Consider the following 22779-nt stretch of genomic DNA (forward strand, 5'->3'; position numbering starts at 1 on the left):
ATAATTACATTTTGTTGGTTTACCCTCCCCCTCCCGTGGCAGCACCTGGAAAATAACGCAACCAATCAGAAACTACAAACTGTTGATCAACAATCATTGAGGTTCGACTACTGCAGAAGAGGCACGTATAAGTCAAGATGCGTTTACAGGGATTAATAGATGTTTCTCTATGATACGTGGAGCTATTTTTAGCGTGCCGGTATGCTATTTATAGCAGCACTTCCATATATGGTGTCAAATGGCATCCCACTGCTTTATTTGCTTAATATTCTCTGCACAGAGAGATGGGGCTGTTTTTACCGTGCAGCAGGGAAGAGATGGGGGAGGTTATCTGTGTAAGACTAGCCCGGCCTGTTTCGACCATCATACAAGCTTATCAAACGAGAATTACATGTGTGTTGAGTAAATAATAGTAGGGTGTATGCATCTGGGCTCGAGAACGTGGGATCCACACAGAGAGAAAGCAGAAAAAAAAATAAAAACACCACACGTCAAGGCAAATTCTAACTGCCCTAATATTAAAGCTGTGTTATTTTTACTGATCCAGCACACAGCTGCTTTCTGTCTCTCTGTTCTTTAGTACAGATAAGGTTTGGAAGTACACTGAGCACAATATACAGGAATAATTACAGTGATTAACCCTGATTCTACCCAACCGGCCTGCAATACATTCATGCCATTTCATATCACACTGGGGTTTGTTCAGGAAACAGTAGCTTTACAGCTGAGTCAATGCACTGTGCCTACAACGCCTTTTATTTTGTCACTCGTGCTTATTCTCTAAACAGTGAGATGGCAGGACATCAACAAACAGTCTGCAAGGGATCTTTGACTTTTCTATCATATTGTGTTTTATCCCCAGCATGTTATTTAATTGGGGTGTATTCGCTAACTAGTTAGTTGATGTTTGATTCATTGCAAGGGGTAACTAACTCCTTATACATCTCTCTGGGGTTTATTTACTAAACAATGACTTAATGGTTGACTCAGTATAATTGTGGTACATCATATCATGTTGTCAGGTCTTCAAAACCCTATGGTTCTGTCCTGTAGTACCGATTGTGCCCCCTGGCTTCTCATATCTGGGTATCCCAAGGAACTGTCTCCAGGCAGCACAATGAGAGTGTATCCTTAGACGTGCTTGCGCTGTACAGCAGTCTCTCATGGTCTTTCATGTTCTATGGGGGCTGGCCAGAGACGCTGCCCATCCACCTGGCATGCTTGATGCCAGGCTTGTATGCCCTTACAGTGGAACAAACTACAGGGATCCCCCCTGAAGCACCACCCCCACCCTTGCCCATCTCATACCTTCCAATTTTGGAAGGTATGTATTTTGGTTTGTTCATCATATTCCTTAAGAGGTCCAGAAAATATGTTCAACTTTTATTTTTTCCAACTTAGCAAGATTTAGCCTAGATTTTGCAAGTTAGATGTACATAGTTACATAGTTACATAGCTGAAAAGAGACTTGCATCCATCAAGTTCAGCCTTTCTCACATGTTTTTGCTGTTGATCCAAACTTACTGTTTCATGAACAGGTCGCATTGTGTAAAGCTCTCACTCGGAAGGTAAATTCCCTATGCAGAGTTACTCACTATAGAGTAAATTCTAAGTGAAGTTAAAATTTTATTACAAAGCAGATTACCTGACAACATAACTGCCTTTTTTTTTTCAAAATCGCCCCTTTTCTACTTCACTTTTAAGACAAGCCCCATTTCATCTATCTTGACAGAGTCATTTAAATTTATAACAGCATTTCCACAATGCTGATTCTTTTTTCAAGGCTTCATGGGAATCCCTAGTCCACTCAAGATGCAACAAAGTTCATCCTAATGACCCAGTTTGCCATTATATAAAGGTACTGGCTTCCTACAATACTACGCATGCTGCTTAGTAGCACTGGTGTTGTTTGTGAGGCATTCTGGGAAAAGTAAACTAGAAGTCCATTTACTTTGCATGCGGAGGGTTTCAGTCCTATTAAGCAAGAGTGGTGTGCAGTCTGTACCTGGCATTAATTAAACACCTTAACACAGATCACATGTTGCCACAATAAAAGACCTGTGTACTTAATATATTATTACTGCTAATTTAAATGTATGCTCCAAACACCATATTCACTATAGTTTACTGTATTGGACATGGTGCTTGGAACCTGTCAGGGAAAACCAACCTTTCAAAGCTTCACTTTTTCTCAAGCTTTTAAGCTTCTACTCGAGCAACCAAGCTACAACTATTTCCCACTGTGTAGTTTCCCCAATAAGCCTCCTGAGTATTTGTACAATGTGTACACACACATCCTGATCACGCTGTTTAAATCAGTCTCCATTAGTGATGTCCTGAACTTTTCGCCAGCGAATAGTTCCTGGCGAACATCGCTTGTTCGCGTTCGCCACGGATGGTGAACACATGCGCTGTTCGGTCCGCCCCCTATTTGTCATCATTGAGTAAACTTTGACCCTGGCCTGTACCTCACAGTCAGCAGACACATTCCAGCCATTCAGCAGCAGACCCTCCCTCCTAGACCCTCCCACCTCCTGGGCATTGTGAAGCTGCATTCTTAGTGAGAGGAGGGACAGTGTAGCTGCTGCTGATTTGATAGGGAAATTGATAGCTAGGCTAGTGTATTCAGTGTCCACTACAGTCCTGAAGGACTCATCTGATCTCTGCTGTAAGGACAACACCCCAAAAAGCCCTTTTTAGGGCTAGAACATGAGTCTGCTTTTTTTTTCTGTGTAATGTAATTGCAGTTGCCTGCCTGCCAGCCAGCCTGTGTGTCAGGCTCACAGCAAATACTGTGCCCACTTGCCCAGTGCCACCACTCACTCACTGGTGTCACAATAGCTTGCATTTAACAAAAAATGAACTTTTTTGACTGCAATATAATAGCAGTCAGTTTCCTTCACTAGTGTGCGTTTCAGGGCCTGCCCAGTGCCACCACTCACTCACTGGTGTCCCAATAGCTTGCATTTAAAAAAAAATAAACTTTTTTACTGTAATATAATAGCAGTCAGTTTCCTTCACTAGTGTGCGTTCAGGGCCTGCCAGGGCACAGTGTCACACCAGTGCAACTCATATCTGGTGTAACAGTAGTGTACATTTAAAAAAAAAAAAAAATGTGACTGTAATAGATTGAATAGCAGTTAGTTGTCTGCCAGCGTGTATGTCAGGCTCGCAGCGTATACTGTGCCCACTTGCCCAGTGCCACCACTCATATCTGGTGTCACAATAGCTTGCATTTAACAAAAAATGAACTTTTTTGACTGCAATATAATAGCAGTCAGTTTCCTTCACTAGTGTGCGTTTCAGGGCCTGCCCAGTGCCACCACTCACTCACTGGTGTCCCAATAGCTTGCATTTAAAAAAAAATAAACTTTTTTGACTGTAATATAATAGCAGTCAGTTTCCTTCACTAGTGTGCGTTCAGGGCCTGCCAGGGCACAGTGTCACACCAGTGCAACTCATATCTGGTGTAACAGTAGTGTACATTTAAAAAAAAAAAAATGTGACTGTAATAGATTGAATAGCAGTTACTTGTCTGCCAGCGTGTGTGTTAGGCTCGCTGCGTATACTGTGCCCACTTGCCCAGTGCCACCACTCATATCTGGTGTCACAATAGCTTGCATTTAACAAAAAAAAAACTTTTTTGACTGTAATATAATAGCAGTCAGTTTCCTTCACGAGTGTGCGTTTCAGGGCCTGCCCAGTGCCACCACTCACTCATATCTGGTGTCCCAATAGCTTGCATTTAAAAAAAACTAAACTTTTTGGACTGTAATATAATAGCAGTCAGTTTCCTTCACTAGTGTGCGTTTCAGGGCCTGCCCAGTGCCACCACTCACTCATATCTGGTGTCCCAATAGCTCGCATTTAATAAAAAATGAACTTTTTGGACTGTAATATAATAGCAGTCAGTTTCCTTCACGAGTGTGCGTTTCAGTGCCTGCCAGGGCACAGCGTCACACCAGTGCCACTCATATCTGTTGTCACAGTAGCTTGCACACATAGTACCACTAATCGAAAAAAAAATGACAGGCAGAGGCAGGCCACCCCGCAGGGGCCGTCGTGGTCGTGGTTCTGTGATTCCCTTTGGCCCTAGAATAATGCCCAGTGTTCAGAGGCCACGTAACCTGAACTTGAAAAGTTCTGAGGACATAGTTGACTGGCTAACACAGGACTCCCAATCTTCTACAGCTTCCGCTCGGAACCTCGACGCACCATCCTCCTCCAGCTTAGCTTCGGGCACCTCTCAAGTTACCACTCGCCTGCCTGCCGCCACCACCAACACGAGCTAGCACCACAGCCACTTCACTTGGTATGTCAGAGGAGTTTTTTACACATCAGTTGGAAGAAATGAGTGATGTGCAACCATTATTGCCAGAGGATGTAGATAACAGGGATATGTCTCAGTCAGGCAGCATTACACACGTACGGTGTGATGATGATGATGTTGTACCCACTGCTGCTTCCTTTGCTGAGTTGTCAGATACAAGTGAAGCGGTTGATGATGACGATGCGTCCGTGGATGTCACGTGGGTGCCCGCTAGAAGAGAAGAAGAACAGGGGGAAAGTTCAGATTGGGAGACAGAGAGGAGGAGAAGGAGACGAGTTGGAAGCAGGAGGAGGTCGTCGCAAGGAGCTAGTGGCACAGTCACACAGCATGCCAATCAACGCATGCTGTTGCCACTACCAGAATGCCGTCATTGCAGAGCTCAGCAGTGTGGCATTTTTTTTGTGTGTCTGCCTCTGACAACAGCGATGCCATTTGCAACCTGTGCCAAAAGAAACTGAGTCGTGGGAAGTCCAACACCCACCTAGGTACAACTGCTTTGCGAAGGCACATGATCGCACATCACAAACGCCTATGGGATCAACACATGCGTACAAGCAGCACACAAACTCAAAGCCGCCATCCTCCTCCTGGTCCAGCATCTTCAGCCACGTTAACCACTGCTGTCCTCCTTGCCCCCTCTCAACCACCCGCTCCTCCGTCTCTCACCTTAAGCAGTTCCTGCTCATCTGCCCACAATCAGGTGTCTGTCAAGGACATGTTTGAGCGTAAGAAGCCAATGTCACAAAGTCACCCACTTGCCTGGCGTCTGACAGCTGGCTTGACTGAACTCTTAGCCCGCCAGCTTTTACCATACAAGCTGGTGGAGTCTGAGGTGTTCAAAAAATTTGTAGCTATTGGGACACCGCAGTGGAAGGTACCCGGCCGAAATTTCTTTGCACAAAAGGCAATCCCCAACCTGTACTCGATTGTGCAAAAGGAAGTAATGGCACGTCTGGCATGCAGTGTTGGGGCAAGGGTCCATCTGACCACTGATACCTGGTCTGCAAAGCATGGTCAGGGCAGGTATATCACCTACACTGCGCATTGGGTAAACCTGCTGACGGCTGCCAAGCATGGAATGCGTGGCTCTGCAGAGGAGTTGGTGACACCGCCACGACTTGCAGGCAGGCCTCCTGCCACCTCCTCTACTCCTCCTACTCCATCCTCTTCCATAACCTCCTCGGCTGAGTCCTCTTCTGCTGCTGCATCTTGCTCCACATCAACGGCACCCCCCCAGCTCCCCAGGTACTGTTCCACATCCCGGATACGGCAGTGTCACGCCGTCTTGGGGTTGACTTGCCTGAAAGCAGAGAGTCACACCGGACCAGCACTCCTGTCCGCCCTGAACGCACAGGTGGATCAGTGGCTGACTCTGCACCAACTGGAGATCGGCAAAGTGGTTTGTGACAACGGAAGAAATTTGTTGGCGGCATTGCATTTGGGCAAGTTGTCACATGTGCCATGCATGGCACATGTGTGTAATTTGATCGTACAACGCTTTGTGTATAAGTACCCAGGCTTACAGGACGTCCTTAAGCAGGCCAGGAAGGTGTGTGGCCATTTCAGGTGTTCCTACACGGCCATAGCGCACTTTTCCGATATCCAGCGGCGAAACAACATGCCAGTGAGGCGCTTGATTTGCGACAGCCCGACGCGTTGGAATTCAACACTCCTAATGTTCGACCGCCTGCTCCAACAAGAAAAAGTATTTGTGTGACCGGGGTGCTAGGACAGCCTCTGCAGAGCTGGGGATTTTTTTGCTACGTTACTGGACGCTCATGCGCAATGCCTGTAGGCTCATGCGTCCTTTTGAGGAGGTGACAAACCTAGTCAGTCGCACCGAAGGCACCATCAGCGACATCATACCATTTGTTTTCTTCCTGGAGCGTGCCCTGTGAAGAGTGCTGGATCAGGCCGTAGATGAGCGTGAAGAGGATGAGTTATGGTCACCATCACCACCAGAAACAGCCTTATCAGCATCGCTTGCTGGACCTTCGGCAACACTGGAAGAGGATTGTGAGGAAGAGGAGTCAGAGGAGGAATGTGGCTTTGAGGAGGAGGAGGAAGAACAACCACAACAGGTATCCCAGGGTGCTCATTGTCACCTATCTGGTACCCGTGGTGTTGTACGTGGCTGGGGGGAAGAACATACCTTCAGAGAGATCACTGAGGACGAGGAACAGGACATAAGTAACTCGGCATCCAACCTTGTGCAAATGGGGTCTTTCATGCTGTCGTGCCTGTTGAGGGACCCTCGTATAAAAAGGCTGAAGGAGAACGACCTGTACTGGGTGTCCACGCTACTAGACCCCCGGTATAAGCAGAAAGTGTCTGAAATGTTACCGAATTACGGCAAGTCGGAAAGGATGCAGCAGTTCCAAAATCAATTAAAAAGTATGCTTTACACAGCGTATAAGGGTGATGTCACAGCACAACGGGAATCGAACAGGGGAAGAGGTGAAAGTAATCCTCCTCCTCCCACGACCACGCCGGCAAGGACAGGATGCTTTACAGACGTGTTGTTGATGGAGGACATGTGGAGCTTTTTAAGTCCTACGCATCGCCACAGCCCTTCGGGGTCCATCCTCAGAGAACGACTCGACCGACAGGTAGCAGACTACCTCGCCTTAACTGCAGATTTCGACACTCTGAGGAGCGATGAACCCCTTGACTACTGTGTGCGCAGGCTTGACCTGTGGCCTGAGCTATCCCAATTTGCGATAGAACTTCTGGCCTGCCCCGCTTCAAGTGTCCTGTCAGAAAGGACCTTCAGTGCAGCAGGAGGTATTGTCACTGAGAAGAGAAGTCGCCTAGGTCAAAAAAGTCTAGATTACCTCACCTTTATTAAGATGAATGAGGGATGGATCCCGAAGGGACTGACAGTGGGCTATACATTCAACTAAAAAAGGCCTGATGAGGGTGACTACTTAACACACCACTCCTATCTGGTGGCACATTAGAATGCACGCGCAGTGCCCCAAATTTGAAGTAGGATGACCGACCAAACATGTTTTTCCATCTCCCGCTTCCTAAAATCGATGCCTTATATACACGTCCCCTGATAGGGGACGTAACAGGGATTAAACTGATAGGAATAGTACTACTTAACACACCTTATAATAACGCAGAGAGAGGCAACGCAGAGAGAGGAGTCTGAAGAAGAGGAGTCAGAGGAGGAAGGTGGCTTTGAGGAGGTGGAAGACCAAACACAGCAGGCGTCCCAAGGGGCTTGTTGTCACCTTTCGGGGACCCTTGGTGTTGTACGTGGCTGGGTGGAGGAAGAGACCTTCAATGACATCAGTGAGGACAAGGAACGGGACATGGCTAGCTTGGTATCCAACCTTGTGCAAACGGGGAGTTTGCGGTTGTGCAGATGGACTGTTTGCGGTTCTTTGCGGTGCGTTAAACGGGGAGTTTGGTCTGTCACTGTGAAGCGGGTGTAACCCTTACACTACCTGATCAATACAACATCATACCTGATGTTTTAAAGCACGTTATTCCAAACAATTTAGGAATGTTAGGTGATTTATGCCCTTTATGGATTAAAACCAGACTCTGCATCAACTATATAATTTTCCATGGGAGTTTTGCCATGGATCCCCCTCCAGTATGCCACAGTCCAGGTGTCAGTCCCCTTGAAATAACTTTTACATCACTATTGTGGCCAGAAAGAGTCCCTGTGGGTTTTAAAATTCGCCTGCCCATTGAAGTCTATGGCGGTTCGCCCGGTTCGCCCGTTAAGTTCGCGTTCGCCGTTCACGAACCGAAAATGTTATGTTCGCGACATCACTAGTCTCCATTACTTGCAAGAGGTGTACAGTGAGCTTGCATGCACAAAGCACAATTCACTGCCTTGTTCTGACTGCTGTGCACTGCCAAGGTTGGTGTGGACACAAGATCTCAAAAAACAGTAAGAATTTAAAAGTTTAATATTCAGAGACATTTTCCTATCACTATAACCACTAAGATAAAATGATGCGGTTGTGGTGTTTGGACTGTCCCTTAAAATATTTATCCTTAAAGCGCTATTGAAAAGCTAATAAGCTGATGTGATACATCTAGACTGACATATGCAGATCAACACTGAGCATAGACCACCAGGTTATTTTTTTATATAGTTTTAAGTATATAAAGCAACAGAAGCATAATATTTCGCTGTCTTTTCTTTATGTCATGTGACCACAGGATACAATTTATGTGACTATGCAAAACATCAGCAGGTTAGAAAATATACATAGTTCATCAATATCCTTTGACTATTGTTTTTGTGCTCTCTTTTAAAAAGTTTGTTAGGGGTTTATTTACTAAACAGAAATTTCTTTGGTTACCAACCAACTCGCAATACTGTGGCCATGATTGCCATCTTAGAAAAATCTCTAACTCAGCCAAGAAGCATGCATTGGAGATACGTTTTAGTGCAGTTTTACCATTTCCAATTAAAATTTCAACTAAATCCCTTGAAATACAAAATTGTCCAAATAAGGGCACAGTTAACTGTTAATGTATATTTTATTTATGAAGTACTAAAAAGAACACTTGGCGGGTTACATTACAGAAGCGGGTATATGCAGCATGTGCTCACGGCTGTATATTTTATTTAAACAGCGCTAACAGGTGTGCTTAGTGCTTTACAGATTGCGTTACATTAGAAGGAGTAGCATGAAACACTTGATGCAGAAATTGTAACAGGCTGAATTACATATCCATACAAAATGAGAGATCTCCGCCTCAAAGAGCTTATTATAAACAAGCTCAGGATAAATAGTCAGTGTACCCTCTAAGCACTTTTTGAGAAAAGTCCAACTGTGAAGAAAGTAGTCTTAAAACAATCATACCCTGAAGGTACTGCAAGAACAAAATGTTATCAATGCAATCAGCACAGTGTGTTTCTAATAAAGATTTATTTCTGAACTGTGCAAGTGCTTTATCACTCACAAAAAAAAAAGATTATTAGCAGGAACGCTGTACATAGAGTGTCCTTTTGAGTACACAAAAAAAAAAAAAACATTCCCATTAACCAGCCCACAGAGTGAAATATTAGCCGGAATGCACCCCAGAAGTATAGCTAAAATGATCTCATAGAGTATTCCTTAAAGTCCACTTTGGCCCAGACTACCACTGGGCCTGAGACCTTGCTAAATACATTAATGTAATATGCATTTGATGTTAGTGGGAGATCACACATAAAACAAGCTGCACAAAGTTTTAGCATATGTTATTGGCCAGTTCCCAACCAGACAGAAAACCAAACTATTAGCTTTCACATAATTGTCAGGGAGCTGGCTGAGAAGTCAATAATTTCACTTATATAAAATTACACCCTTTTTAACTTGAAAATTGTGTTTTCTCAATGAGCCTGCTGTTTGAAATGTGAATAGGAAACATCCAGAGAGCTTCATCATTTAAACACATAGGCTAAGGCAGTAGCAACAGGAAAAGGGGCTAGAGCACCGAGTGTATCCCCAAGAAGCCCTGGGTCTAAAAGATACACACAGTTATTATGAGACCCAAGTCATGGGGCTGGCCTGGGACTAGGTGCTCAGTTGAGACATTCCTCATTGACGTTTCGGCACTCTGCAATCATGTGCCAGTACTTCAGTGATTGCATATAATTGCGGTGGCAGCAGTGAGGAGCACGTAGCCTTCACACCATCGACTCCTGAATTGTAGGAATGTCTTGCTCATTGTCTCTTCTTGCTCCGTCTACTTCTTCTGCTTCTATCGTTCTGCTGTTCTGGTCATTTAACCTTAGACTAGCATCCCTCCATTTCTTACCATTGATACCTCTCTTATTGCAATAATATGTATTATTAATGTTATTATTCTATTATTTAGTATCAGCATGTATGTGGCTGTGTGTGTATCTGTAACTAGGCGTTTGTAAAAAGGTGTGCTGAGGGGCGAGGAAGGGGTGTGGGAAATTATTTTCATGCTCAAGCTCCCTGCATTTTTTAACATTAGCAACACACCTGGGCTATGGGGTCTATTTACTAAGCAAACTTTAAACAAAAAATCTTGGAGTCATTGAGTCGACCATGAAGTCCTCTGTATACCGATGTATTCTAGAGTCAAATGTGAGCCCATCTGTCCGACAGCTAAAGCTTGGCTGAAATTGGGTCATGCAACAGGACAATGATTCCCAAGCACACCAGCAAATCTTCAACACGTTGACTGAAAAAGAAAGGAATCAAGGTGTTGCAATGGCCCAATCAAAGTCCAGACCTCAACCCAATTGAAATGCTGTGGCGGGACCTTAAGAGAGCTGTGCATAAACAAATGCAAAATTGAGCAAACTTCAACTTGAACTGAAGCGACATGGAAAAGAAGAGTCTGCCAAAATTCCTCCACAACGATCTGAAAGACTGATGAAGTCAAACAGAAAATTATTATTTCAAGTTATTGCTGCTAAAGGTGGTTCTACAAGCTATTGAATCATGACGTTTTTCATACATGGCTTTTCCCTTTTGACTTTATGTTTGTTAAATAAATCCTGACATGGTGTAATATGTAATGTGTTGTTGTTCATCGAAGGTTGTATTTACTTGATTTTAAGACCTGCTACGGAACAGATGATTGTTATTATGTCCTGGTATGAAAAACCATAGAATTCAAAGAGGGTGTACTTTATTTTGCCCATGACTGTACATACACAGATACACACAACCACAAAAAAAATGCACATACCCAATCTCACACAAATGTACACAAAAGACACATACACAGTCATACACATATAAAGTCTGGAACACATACACATAACTTATTCTCTGTTTTAGACACCCTCCTCTTTTTTTTATCTTGGTGCAGGAGGAGGTTGGCTTCATCAAGGTCCAGTTAGACTGCATGCACTGCTTTACTCTCCTTTCCCATCTTCCTTCTTACACTGGAAGTGATCTGACATCACTTCCTTATAGTGCATCGACGCACAAGAGCAATACAGCTCTTGAAGGGTCCCAGTGCTGTACCTCCCAAGTATCCCTATTTAGGAGGGACAGTCCCTATTTTGGGATGAAATCTTTTCTTTTTTAATATCTTTCTTTTCTAGGAGTTTCGGATTGTTTTTGTGTCTTTGTCTATAACAGAGCTCCACAGCAATAAAACTTGTAGTAATGTGTCTTTAAACTACAATAAATGTGTTTAGAAATCAATCTGTGTAAATAAGATACAATATTCTTGTTCTGAATTACATTTTAGTTGCATAAATTGTTATTAGTAAGTCACTTAAAATGTCTCAAAACAGCCCCACCACTGGCCACACCCCCTATTTCCCCCCCCCCTCCACCTCCCCCCCCCCCCCCCCCCCCCCCACTCACACACTAAAATGAAGTGTCCCTCTTTGTCCGTTTGAAATGTTGGAAGGTATGTATGCACTCCACAGTTGGAATGCAGTCTGGTTAGAGGAGATACCCATGTCTTAATAGCAGACTGCCTAGCACTAGCAGACACTGGTGAACACCCGGGCCTCATAATGGAGTACCCGCTCTTACCCACTGATGGCTGCCCTGTTCATATGTACTTGAGCATCTATAGAGAAATGTCGTACAATACCAAGCCCTGGGTCAGGATATGATATTGGGTCTTTATGCTATTTCAATGCCTCCACAATGGTTGATATAAATATATAATATTCATTAAAGAATCACCAACAAAATAATGGCTACTGTAGCAGCAATGTATTCCTAAGACCCTCTGCCCTCTAGCTTTTGATGAATTAAGATTAGACTAATTGCTGTTACATTACAGATGAAGAAATGGTCACTAAAGTAATTTTACAATTGAAGAATGGGTCGCCAAATTGATGCCCCGTGTACATTTTTTTACTCCTTCCAAACATATTAAGAACTGCTCCCATAAATTAAAGGGGCAGTACATCCTCATGGCATGCTTTATTTTTTGTAACATTTCAGAGCCTCAGACTGTGCCAAATAACAAAAAAAGAATCACCCCACATTATGTAGTCACAGTGCTTGATAGGTAATGCTTTTTCTGCTTGTCAAACCTTGCGAAGAAACATACTTGCACCAATTAAGAAGGTCACTTAAGACATAATTTTCACCCAGCCTTTTTAAACACAAATTATAGGTTGGCCAGAAAAAGGATCCCCGTCTGTTGTCTAACAATTCCCATGATTCGTGGCTTGATTATGACTAGTAAAGCAACTTGGGAATTGTGGTCTACAACAGCTGAGAATCTACCTCTTGGCTACCCATGTTTTAGCAGAACACTCGTGCCTTCAGACAGGTGCAGATATTTTACATACAGTAAAAGCAGGAAATCATTAAGAAATCAAATAAATAAATAAATTGATAATAAATCACAACAGAGACTCTTGTATGTTTGAATTCGATGTATCTGAAATTTGTTAGACTTAAACAAGTATTTACAACTGATCTCCTTCACCCTGTATTTTCCCTTCAAATGTAGAAATACATAAATATTACATTGCAGCAGGAAACAGGTTTCCGATATTCTTCCAGCTAAAGATGAAGGCTGAATATAATCTGCTTCTCCAGCAGACCACTATTCCCTTCGGAGAGATGCTTTTTACAGATGATAAGACAAAACAAACCTGATTGTCATTAACCATATTGCTTTTCTGAAACTGTTTTTGTTGTTGTTTTTTTTAAATGCACTAAGCATTAAAATTACAGCAACAACATGACATCATCGGCTGCTTCCTTAGGTTAAAAGGGGTTAACAATGATCCCAATTTTGACTTCAAAGTGTTAATGAAATGGTGTGATCCTGGAAATCAAAGACAAGGGTATATTTGCTAGTAAAATAATGCAATTATGTTAAAGTTCAAGCTAACATATTGTAAAAACAAATACACGAATGAGACACCATTTTGGTCAAATTTTGTCAAAATTAATGGAATTTAAGTTTACCCTAAATTTATTTTATGATAGTCCAAATGCATGTTTTACAAATACATCATTTGACAACCCCTGAAAGATGGAATACTGAGAAAATGTATATCAGTGAGAGAGATTCCAGTTACTTTGCATTTCTCATGATCCTCAGCCAAATGTTATGCTGACTGAACATCATGGGAAATGTAGCAGGCAAGCATTGGAGGAAGGGAAACCCATCAATCCATTTACAAACTGGAAATTAGGTATTGCCGAGAAATTCTTCTTCTATTTTCAATAATCCTAGTTTTCAATCCGGTGATAATCTCTACAGCTAAATGAAAGAAAGGCTATTTCAGATAAACTCAAAATTGAACCATTGCATCATCCTACTAGTGTCACTAAACTGTTTATATGCATGCTATATAACCTTCTACCTGCTACCCTCTTATTGTTGGACAGCAATGCCTATCATCCTAGGATTTGGCAAAAAAAAATGGATTTAGTAAAACAAAAATGTCAATATGCCAATATTCTAATTAAGTAGCAGGTTATTTCAATACAGCATCCGTAATATCAGCCTTTTAACCAACAACTATACCTAATATCTAACACATTAGCTTCTCGCAAATAGGCAATTACTGAAATTACAAACTTAAAAAACAACACATCTTCCTTGTGTCTATACATTCAGAAATAAAGTAAAAGTATATGTTTCTTCATAGAAAAATACATCATAAAAGATAACCTCAGAAATCACACACATCATCCAAAATAATTGATTAACCTGTTAATTGTTGGAGAATTCACTGTGAAATTGCACATTTGAGTCCAAAATAGGAGAGCTAGAAAGATGGGTGAATTGGAGATAATTGTCCAGATCAGCTAGTTTGGTTTAATAAATAATCTTCAAAGCCAGTTATATTTACCACTTAGTTATCGTGACCTAAGGTTTACAAATGTTTCACTGTTCAGTGTAAATATACCTATTATGATTATATCAAGATAGAATAAACATACATTATCATTTTTTTCACACCAACATTGCCTTTCCATATGCTAAAGGTATATCTTCCTTTGACATCTGGCTTGGGGTTCTCTCCCCATTTTATGACTTGGGCATTTTCACCTCTTTATAAACAACTGTACGCCCTTTCTTCTTCTCTCTTACTTTGTGTCTTGTTCATACCTTTGATCTTCATAATTCAGATGTCTTATATGTCTTTCTTATCTGGTTTGTGTGATCTGGATTAAATAAACTCCTCTTCTCTCTTTTTCTCTCCACAAGTGAACTACAGCACCCAAAGCTTACAAATAAAAAACACTATTTCTTGAATTAAATTATAAATGCCCCTCTGGTTTCCCTCATATGAACTAAACCTATATTACACTAGGTGTCATCCTGTGTCTCCTCTGTATAATATCAAATGTCTCTATGTCTCTCTACCCCTTGTAAAATCTGTATACTCCCCATTTCCCCAATACCTTTATGATAATTTTTGTTGAACCTGCATGCATCTATCGTCCTGAACTGTATAACTGTGACATTCTACTAGGCCTTCCTCAACCTACGGAATCTAAACATACCCCATATCCTAAAAGCCTTTATCTTGTTATACCTTTCAAGACCATGTTTTCCTTAACTGCAAATCCACAACAGAATCTACAACAGATTATCTGTTTTATACTGCCATGTCATTAACTTTCATCCCCCCATATTATAATGGTATGGCACTCATTCTAAATCATCTGTATTAGACTGTCATTTCACCCAGTCTGAACTGCCTGTATTATACTGGCGTTTCACACTTTCATTCACCTGTATAATAATGTGTTGTCACTAGTCTCAACCACCTGTAATACAATTCAAATTACCTATATTATTCTGGCATCTCAGCCTGTTCATTATTCATTCCCCTCACATGTTTAAACCCTGTCACGTGATATCTTGCTGCCAATGGCATAGCCCATTCTTTATGATACCTGTCCCATAAACTATATGATCTGGCATACTATAACACCCCATGTGTAAGCTCTGTAACACCTTTCCCTATTACCTAGCAGGTTATTTGGCTTCCTATACCCCCTAATATGGATTGATATGTCACTAGTATGCTATCACATAAATGACACAAGTCACGGCCCTAAGCTTTCAACTCCAAGACACTTTATTTCCACCTAACCTGCATCAACTGCGGGTTCCCCTTGTTAGAGGAGTACTCTATATCTCCTGCTATACATCTTCACATATATATGTAGAACCTCAATGTATCTTTGCCCTTGTAGTCACTGTACATCTTATGTGCAGGATTCTAAATGCTTCTTTCGTAAAGGTTCATTGACCTTCTCAATTTGTTGTTATTAAGTAAGACTGCTACCCCTGTTGCTCATAACCTGTAGCACCCATGTCCATTCGTATACTCTCTTACCTGTATCTATATCTCTCTATCTTACCTGTAGGGTCATATACTCTCAGAATTATCCTTAGCTATAGGCACCCATTCATCTCCATATCCCCCTTTTTATAGATAGACCACCCCAGTCAACAACATTAACTTGTATTGCTGTTGAAATGTAATACCTGCAACACCCACCTTCTTTTATACACCCCAACACCTCAATACCATGGAAACACAGTCCCACCCTGAATCTATTTTACCTGTCGGAGCCAAGCCCCAACCTGTATCCCATATACCTGTTAGATCCATCTCTGTCACTTTACTCCCAGTCCCACCCTATATACCTTATACCTGTACGACCCCAGTTGCACTCTGTGTCCTCTGTTCTTTTAGTAACCCAGTCCCTCCGTATATCCCCTACAGAGCCAGATTAACGTAAGGGCTATTGTAGCTGTGGCTCCAGGCCTATCCATTGCACTAGGTGTCTGATTTTTATTTTGTGATCTGCTGCTTAAATAATGGATACCATACTTATAGAATGAAGCCAGGGAGTCGCAGATATCTTTCTTACCCGGGAAGCACTGACCATAAAACCTAAAATGTTAAAGGTATCCTTGGCTCTGACTATACAAAGCTGCATCTGATATGTGCCCATGATTGAAGAGACACTATAGGCACCCAGACCACTTTACCTCATTGAAACTGATTCAGTGCTTTGCTATGGGGACAAACTAATGCACATGCGCATTAGATCCTCTCCTCCCATTGCTAACGTCGGAGGAGGTGGAGATGGAGCCACCGCATAAAGAGGTATGTGTACCTGGCAGGGGTTCCAGTAACTTCCAGACAATAACCTTAGTGCAGAGGGATACTATAGCGTTAGGAATACAGTTTTGTATTACTAACGTTATAGTGTTCATTTAAAAATGGAGGGGTTTCAGTATGCCCCAGGCCCACTACACATACAAGTGTAGCCTATGTCTTCTGCAAGCTCATTGCACATAGATCTTCTGTGCCGCATTACCCATAATATGGATTCCCTGTGCCCCAAGAACCGTGGGACAAGCTGTCATCACTATTATCCCTTGCTTTCCCAAAGAATTTCTATGTGTCTCAGCCTGCTAGGGAAAATTGATTTTACTTGCTTGAGTTTTCAGTTAACAGCCTGTAGGGATGGTTGTGTGGCTGCAAAGTCTAGTTGCAGATAGAGGTCAGGCTCATGAGATTAGAAACACAAATTCAAATTTTGTATTTAAGACTAAGGGTAATTTTCAGATCCAGCCCCATGAAGCCCCTAATGCGGTTGTGATTCTCTGTACCTGTAGAAGCCGATTCCCTTTGATGTATACCCTGCACCTGTATTAACCCAACACCCCCCCCCCCCCCCCCCCTGTATCCTCAGTACCTATTGAAGCTCAGTTCCAGACTGTATATACTGTACCTGGATGAATCCTGTTACTCCCTGTATTCACTGTACTTGGAGCCCAGACACACCCTGCATCCTTGTAATAGATGGTGCCCAGTCCCTGCCTGTATCCCATGTACCTAGATGACTTAGTCTCAACCTCTAGCCCTGGATGTGTAAGTGTCCAGTCTCTCCCTGTATCCCCTGTACCTGTATCAGCCTAGTTCCGCCTTCTATGACCTGTTCCTGTAAGCACCCAAAGCTAAATGTTTCCAATGTGTTTGTAGGAGCCCAGCACCACTAGTCCAATCCTCTGTACCTATAAAAGTCCAGACTCATCCTGTATACCTGTAGGAGCCCTGCCCCAGCCTGTACCCCATGTACCTGTAGGAGACCAGTCCCTCCCACTATCACCTGTACCTGCATGAGCCCACACTCTGTCTGTCTGGCTGTATCTCTGGTACCTGTTGCAGCCGAGCCTGTATTGCTTGTTTCCCCAGAAGCCCAATCCTGCCCTGTATGTCCTGTACCTGGAGGAGCCTAGTGGCTCTCTATTCCCCCTGCACCTGTAGAATCCCAATCAATGCCTGCATCCCATGGTGGGAGCCCAGACACTCCCTGTATCCCTGTCCCTGCAGTAACCCAGCCTGTATCCCTGTAACCTGTAGCACTCATGTATCCCAGCCTGTCCCCCCGCTTACCTGTAGGACACCTGTTTGCGGAAGGTCAGGTTCCGGAGCTTCTCCTCCACCGTCTCCTCCTTGTCTCGGTGCCCATTGGCCGGCTCCCCGGCAGCCTCCTGCCCTCCCTCTGCTCCCCGGCATCCCGGCTCCCTGCTCGGCGGGTTCATGGTGGTGCCGGCTCGGGGGCTGAGCGGGGGTCCCGGGCACAGTCACAGCTCCGCTGCGAGGGCTGCAAATGGAGGAGGCGCTGCGGCAGCATCCATGGGGGGAGAGGGGGGAGAGGAGCATTGTGGGAAACTCCTCCCCGGCCAATCAGAGCCGAGCTGCTCCTCCCTGCACCTTCCTCCCACCCACAAATTAATGCCCTTTACAATCCTAATTTCTTATATAACCCCTGTAATATTATTATCCATCACACTCCTAATTTACCCATGTATGTACATATGATAAGAAGAAAAGGGTGGGTGGGTAGATAGATAGATAGATAGATAGATAGATAGATAACTCATAGGAGATTATTCACCAGACATTTGTTTAGTCACCAAATAAACTAGAATTTTTCAGGATTCAGCATGTCTAGACAAACAGTACTTCTTTAATCCAGAGCCAATCTCTTTAAATACAGGCCCAGATTGTAATATTACAAAATCTGTAACTTGGCAAGGGTCTGAAATATGGTTTATCTTTGATGTTTGGAAAATATGCAAATTCTGTATACTATATGGGATTTGTATGGAAAAAATGGCTATCTTTAGATTATACACTGAACGGTACTAACCAAATGGTGCTATATCAGTTAAAATGCCTTAAGAATTAGGTTGGAAACCAGTGTTATATAATATTATTTAATATAAAAATAATAAAATACTCTCTTAAGATGTTTCAACTTAAAAATGGCATAGCACCATGGAAAGTCTGCATTGCAAACTTTTTTTGTGCTAACGGCGTACATAGGTTATTTGACACCTGGGCAAAATTGCAAACTGGCACCCATCCCCCCAACTGTAGACTGTTATACACACACATACTCACATTCATTTACACAAAGTCAAATTCATATACACACATATGCATATTCATACACAATCACATTCATATCCACACACATATACGCACACATACACATTTACTCACATCCAGGGGTGTGGCTGTTCTGAGAAATTTTAAGTGACTTACTTAGACAAATTTATGCAACTAAAACGTAATCTAAACCAAGAACAACATTTTATTTAAGCAGACTGGTTTCTAAACATGCTTATTGTAGTTTGAAGGCACATTTCTGTGAATATGATTGCTGTGGAGCTCTGTTATACATGCAGATGCACCAACAATAAGAAGCTCCTAGAAAAAGTGCAATCAGGAGAGAAAAGCGGGTGAAAGGGATTAAGACCCAAAATCCGGACTGTCCTTCCTAAATAGGGCACTTGGGATGTATAGGGTGGCGAGGCAGCTGTGCAGTGACAATACAAGTTTTTTTGGAAGGATGGGTAGAAAGAATGGAATTATAGAGCTAAACTCATGAAAAAACAAAAAGAAGGGGAAAAAGCCAATAACCAACTGTAACCTAACATACAAATCTCACCTAATATTTGTGGGTTCCGGAAGTTCCCTTGCTAGTTATAGCCATTACCGGCTTAGAGTCCAGCGATGAGCCACAAGTGCCCAGTCCTGCATACATAAATGACATTCAGATAGAAAATTCAACAGTCACATCCAAATACTACCTGAGAAGCAGCAATCCAGACTGGACACTAGTAGTGAGTGAACCACAAGTTCTCAGTTCTAGAGAAATTAATTCACCCACTCGGTGAGCTAGCCCATGCTTTATTTTGCCTGTACTATTTGCTTAATTGTACTGGTCACTAGAGAGTGTTGGTTACTAGTGAGTGCCTGATTACTACCTGTTTTTCCATAGCAAGTCTACTCACTTGTAGATCTCCCTGACTCTTCGGAATCGGAGACTGTTTCTGAGGAGGTGTACTATAAGTCTGGTTGAATTAACTGTTTTGTTTCTGACAGGCCCTCTCCTGTTCGAAGCCTATCTAAGGTCGCTACTGAGACTCCTAAAGGAGTGACGGGTGAATCTGTTCTCCTTGATCCTCAAGGTGAACTACTGTTTGACTCAGATAGCCTACAGCATCCAAGGTCTGAGGAATGGTATCCAACTGAACGTGTTGCCAAATACATTGCCCAGAGAGCTTTAGCAGAGGGAACCTCCATTGACCTCCATGCCATCGGCGGCTGGTTTCAACAATCAATTTGCATGATTGGAAATGTCAATACGGCATTGACTACAGAGAGACGCAATGTGATTCTGATTAAAATAAAGCCTAAGCAAATGAATCTAGCCTGATCTACAGAAAATGTCTCCTTTTCAGCAAGAATTTTGTAAAGGAGTTAGCACATTAGCACATTTACGGCACTAGATAAAGCATAGACGACATGAAAAAAGTGTTCTCTACAAAAATTATTGGTGGGGCCGGCAGACCACCCCAAGGTTTTTTCCATGGAAACAGAGGTCCCTCTTTGACTAAGACTGCACCACTGGAGATTAAGACCGCATCTCCCTTCTTCCCCATCCATGATGCCCTTAGAAGTCTCAAGGAGCCAGTGGGACCTCCCATGGGTGATGCTCTTATGGTAAGCCGAAACTCACCTTTCTTCCCTATCAAAAGTGGGTAACAGACTCCTTCTCATTTTCAGAGCTAGAGAGACATTGACTTTGCACACCGTTAAAGAATATCATATCGATTTTGTGCATCCCCCACTTCAGATCACTTTTGTTCTTTTTTTTTTGTCAATCTCTTTTTTATTAAAGTCTTAAAGTGACATACAAACAAAAAATCAGATGACATAGCAATAAGAGATAAACAATTGTTGAGTACTGTCATCATACATGAACAACAAACCTCATTTTTAAAATTTATTTTTTTGAGAAAAAGATAAGAGAGAATACTACGAGAGTAAGTAGATAAAATGGAGTAGCTGTAAAGTGTCCCTCCCAACACTATACAAACAAAGCTATGTCATGAAATTTAAAGGGGACAACACAGGATGCTCAATCGAGGGCTGCCTTTCTCCACACAGTGAATATCTAGAAAGAGATTACAGCTATAACAACAAGTAACTCTAGCCAGTATCTTAGGCCACCAGTACATTAGCGATATCCTGGGTGTTACAGTACATGTGTATTACGCAACATCAGTGAACTGCATGAGGTAAAACTAATACGAGAGGCAGCCCCTAACCAATAGGGGCCACGGGGAGGGAGAAATTTATGAGAATGTATAGCCCTCTTGCCGGGTAAAAAGTGTGCCCGCTGGCTCGAGAAAAACCCATGGAAGGACAAAAAATACACGATAGGGGAACAGTGTGCCTAACATGGGAGCAAAATGAGTAAAAACAAATGGAAATACAGAAAACAGAAATAATAATATAAAACATTAGAGCACAGTTGGTGCCACTAAGCTGTAGAGTGTCTCAGTTAGCTGCCCCCAGCCTTGCTCCCCTTTAATGTGTAAACAGGACAGTCTTGGCAGGATCCCACACATGGGAGGTTCTGTCAAACATGGGAGGTTCTTGCAGAGAGAGTCCCAATGCTTGACTTCAGACATGGAAATAAGTCTCAGCATAATGACTTTCTTCACCACTGGCAAGACCCCACCTATATACCACACCCGCAGAGCAAAGCTTGCTGGTCACTGGGTTGAATGCCCTTCTCCACTGCAGTGTGTTTCTGGTCAAGTCCTTGAAGAAAGTGAGCAGAGAGGGCTCAAAGATAAACAGGGTCTTGCCCCTCACTGCTCAGACCAGAGACGCAGACGGGTCTCTAGTGTCTGGAGAGATTCGAGCCTTGAAAAAATCATACGGGTGCCCCTGTCTTCTCTGGGTTTCCTGAGCAAACACTTCTTAGTTCTCATCATGTTGATGATAAATCCACAACTTTTGAATGCATTTTTGACATACCACCATTTCAAAATGGAGGGTATTCATTGCCTTCGGGATCTGCTCCTGCTAGGAGTCTGAATGGTCAAACTCGATCTGAAGGATGCATATCTCAGAATTTCTATTCGATTGCCAAGACTACCTTTGATTCCTTAGGAAAGGTGCCAAGTGATGCTTCACATGCCTGCCGTTCAGTCTTTCTGTGGCCCCTTGGTGTTTCACCAAGATAGTAAAACTAGTGGTCACCTTCTTTGCAGCAGAGGAGTCTGCTTGATAGTTTACTTGTAAGACATGCTCATTATGGCTCAGGACACAGAGTTACTCCATCGTCATCTATTTTGGACATTGACTCTCCTCCAAAATCTAGGTTTCCTGATCAACTTGGAAAAATCCAAGGGGCCCTCTATCTTGAGTAGTGATGTACCGAACTGTTTGCTGGCGAATAGTTCCAGCCGAATATAGCATGTTCGCGTCCGCCACTGCGGGCGAACACATGCGGTGTTCGGTCCGCCCCCTATTCGTCATCATTGAGTAAACTTTGACCCTGTACCTCACAGTCAGCAGACACATTACAGCCAATCAGCAGCACACCCTCCATAGCAGACCCTCCCACCTACTGGACAGCATCCATTTTAGATTAATTCGGAAGCTTTTTTTTTCAATTTATTTTTATTATTTTTATTTTTTTTGCATATAAATGTTACAAGCAGATACTCCCCCCAGACACTCTGTATTACTGCAGATACTCCCTCCAGACACCCTGTGTTACTGCAGATACTCCCTCCAGACACCCTGTGTTACTGCAGATACTCCCTCCAGACACTGACACAGAGCAGAATAGGGACTGTTCCCCCTACATCGGGTCACTTGGCAGATATCGATTGACACCTATCCTAAGGATCCCTGATAAACACTGACACGGAGCCCTCCATGGGTGAAGATGGCTAAATTTTTTTTTGCGCTCGGGTTTTTTATTTTATTTTTAAGTTCGACGGGTATGATGGCTTTTTATTTGGCCCTTTTTGGGGCTGAAAAATGAAGATTTTAGAAAAAAGAAGACGTTGAATAGTAAGTTGAATTTTACTTTACAGGGTAGTAATTTTATTCCCCCTCACTATTTTTTAGGGTGAGGGGGGTAGGTAGTTGCTTTTTTATTTGGTTGTGT

The 22779-nt window shown here is 42.8% G+C and overlaps 1 protein-coding gene across 2 annotated transcripts in view; it reads right to left on the reverse strand.

Annotated features, from left to right (window-relative positions):
• The window catches only part of DGKI (diacylglycerol kinase iota), a 414076-nt gene extending 396168 nt beyond the window's left edge, over positions 1 to 17908 (reverse strand). For both annotated transcript variants that reach the window (XM_063447583.1, XM_063447582.1), the window contains exon 1: positions 17688 to 17908. In XM_063447583.1, coding sequence (XP_063303653.1) covers positions 17688 to 17836 — 149 coding nt within the window. In that variant the 5' untranslated portion in view covers positions 17837 to 17908. The remainder of the gene's footprint in view (positions 1 to 17687) is intronic.
• Positions 17909 to 22779: the final 4871 nt, after the last annotated feature.

The sequence above is a fragment of the Pelobates fuscus genome, chromosome 3, assembly GCF_036172605.1.
Source record: "Pelobates fuscus isolate aPelFus1 chromosome 3, aPelFus1.pri, whole genome shotgun sequence".
In the NCBI taxonomy this organism is placed as follows: domain Eukaryota; kingdom Metazoa; phylum Chordata; class Amphibia; order Anura; family Pelobatidae; genus Pelobates; species Pelobates fuscus.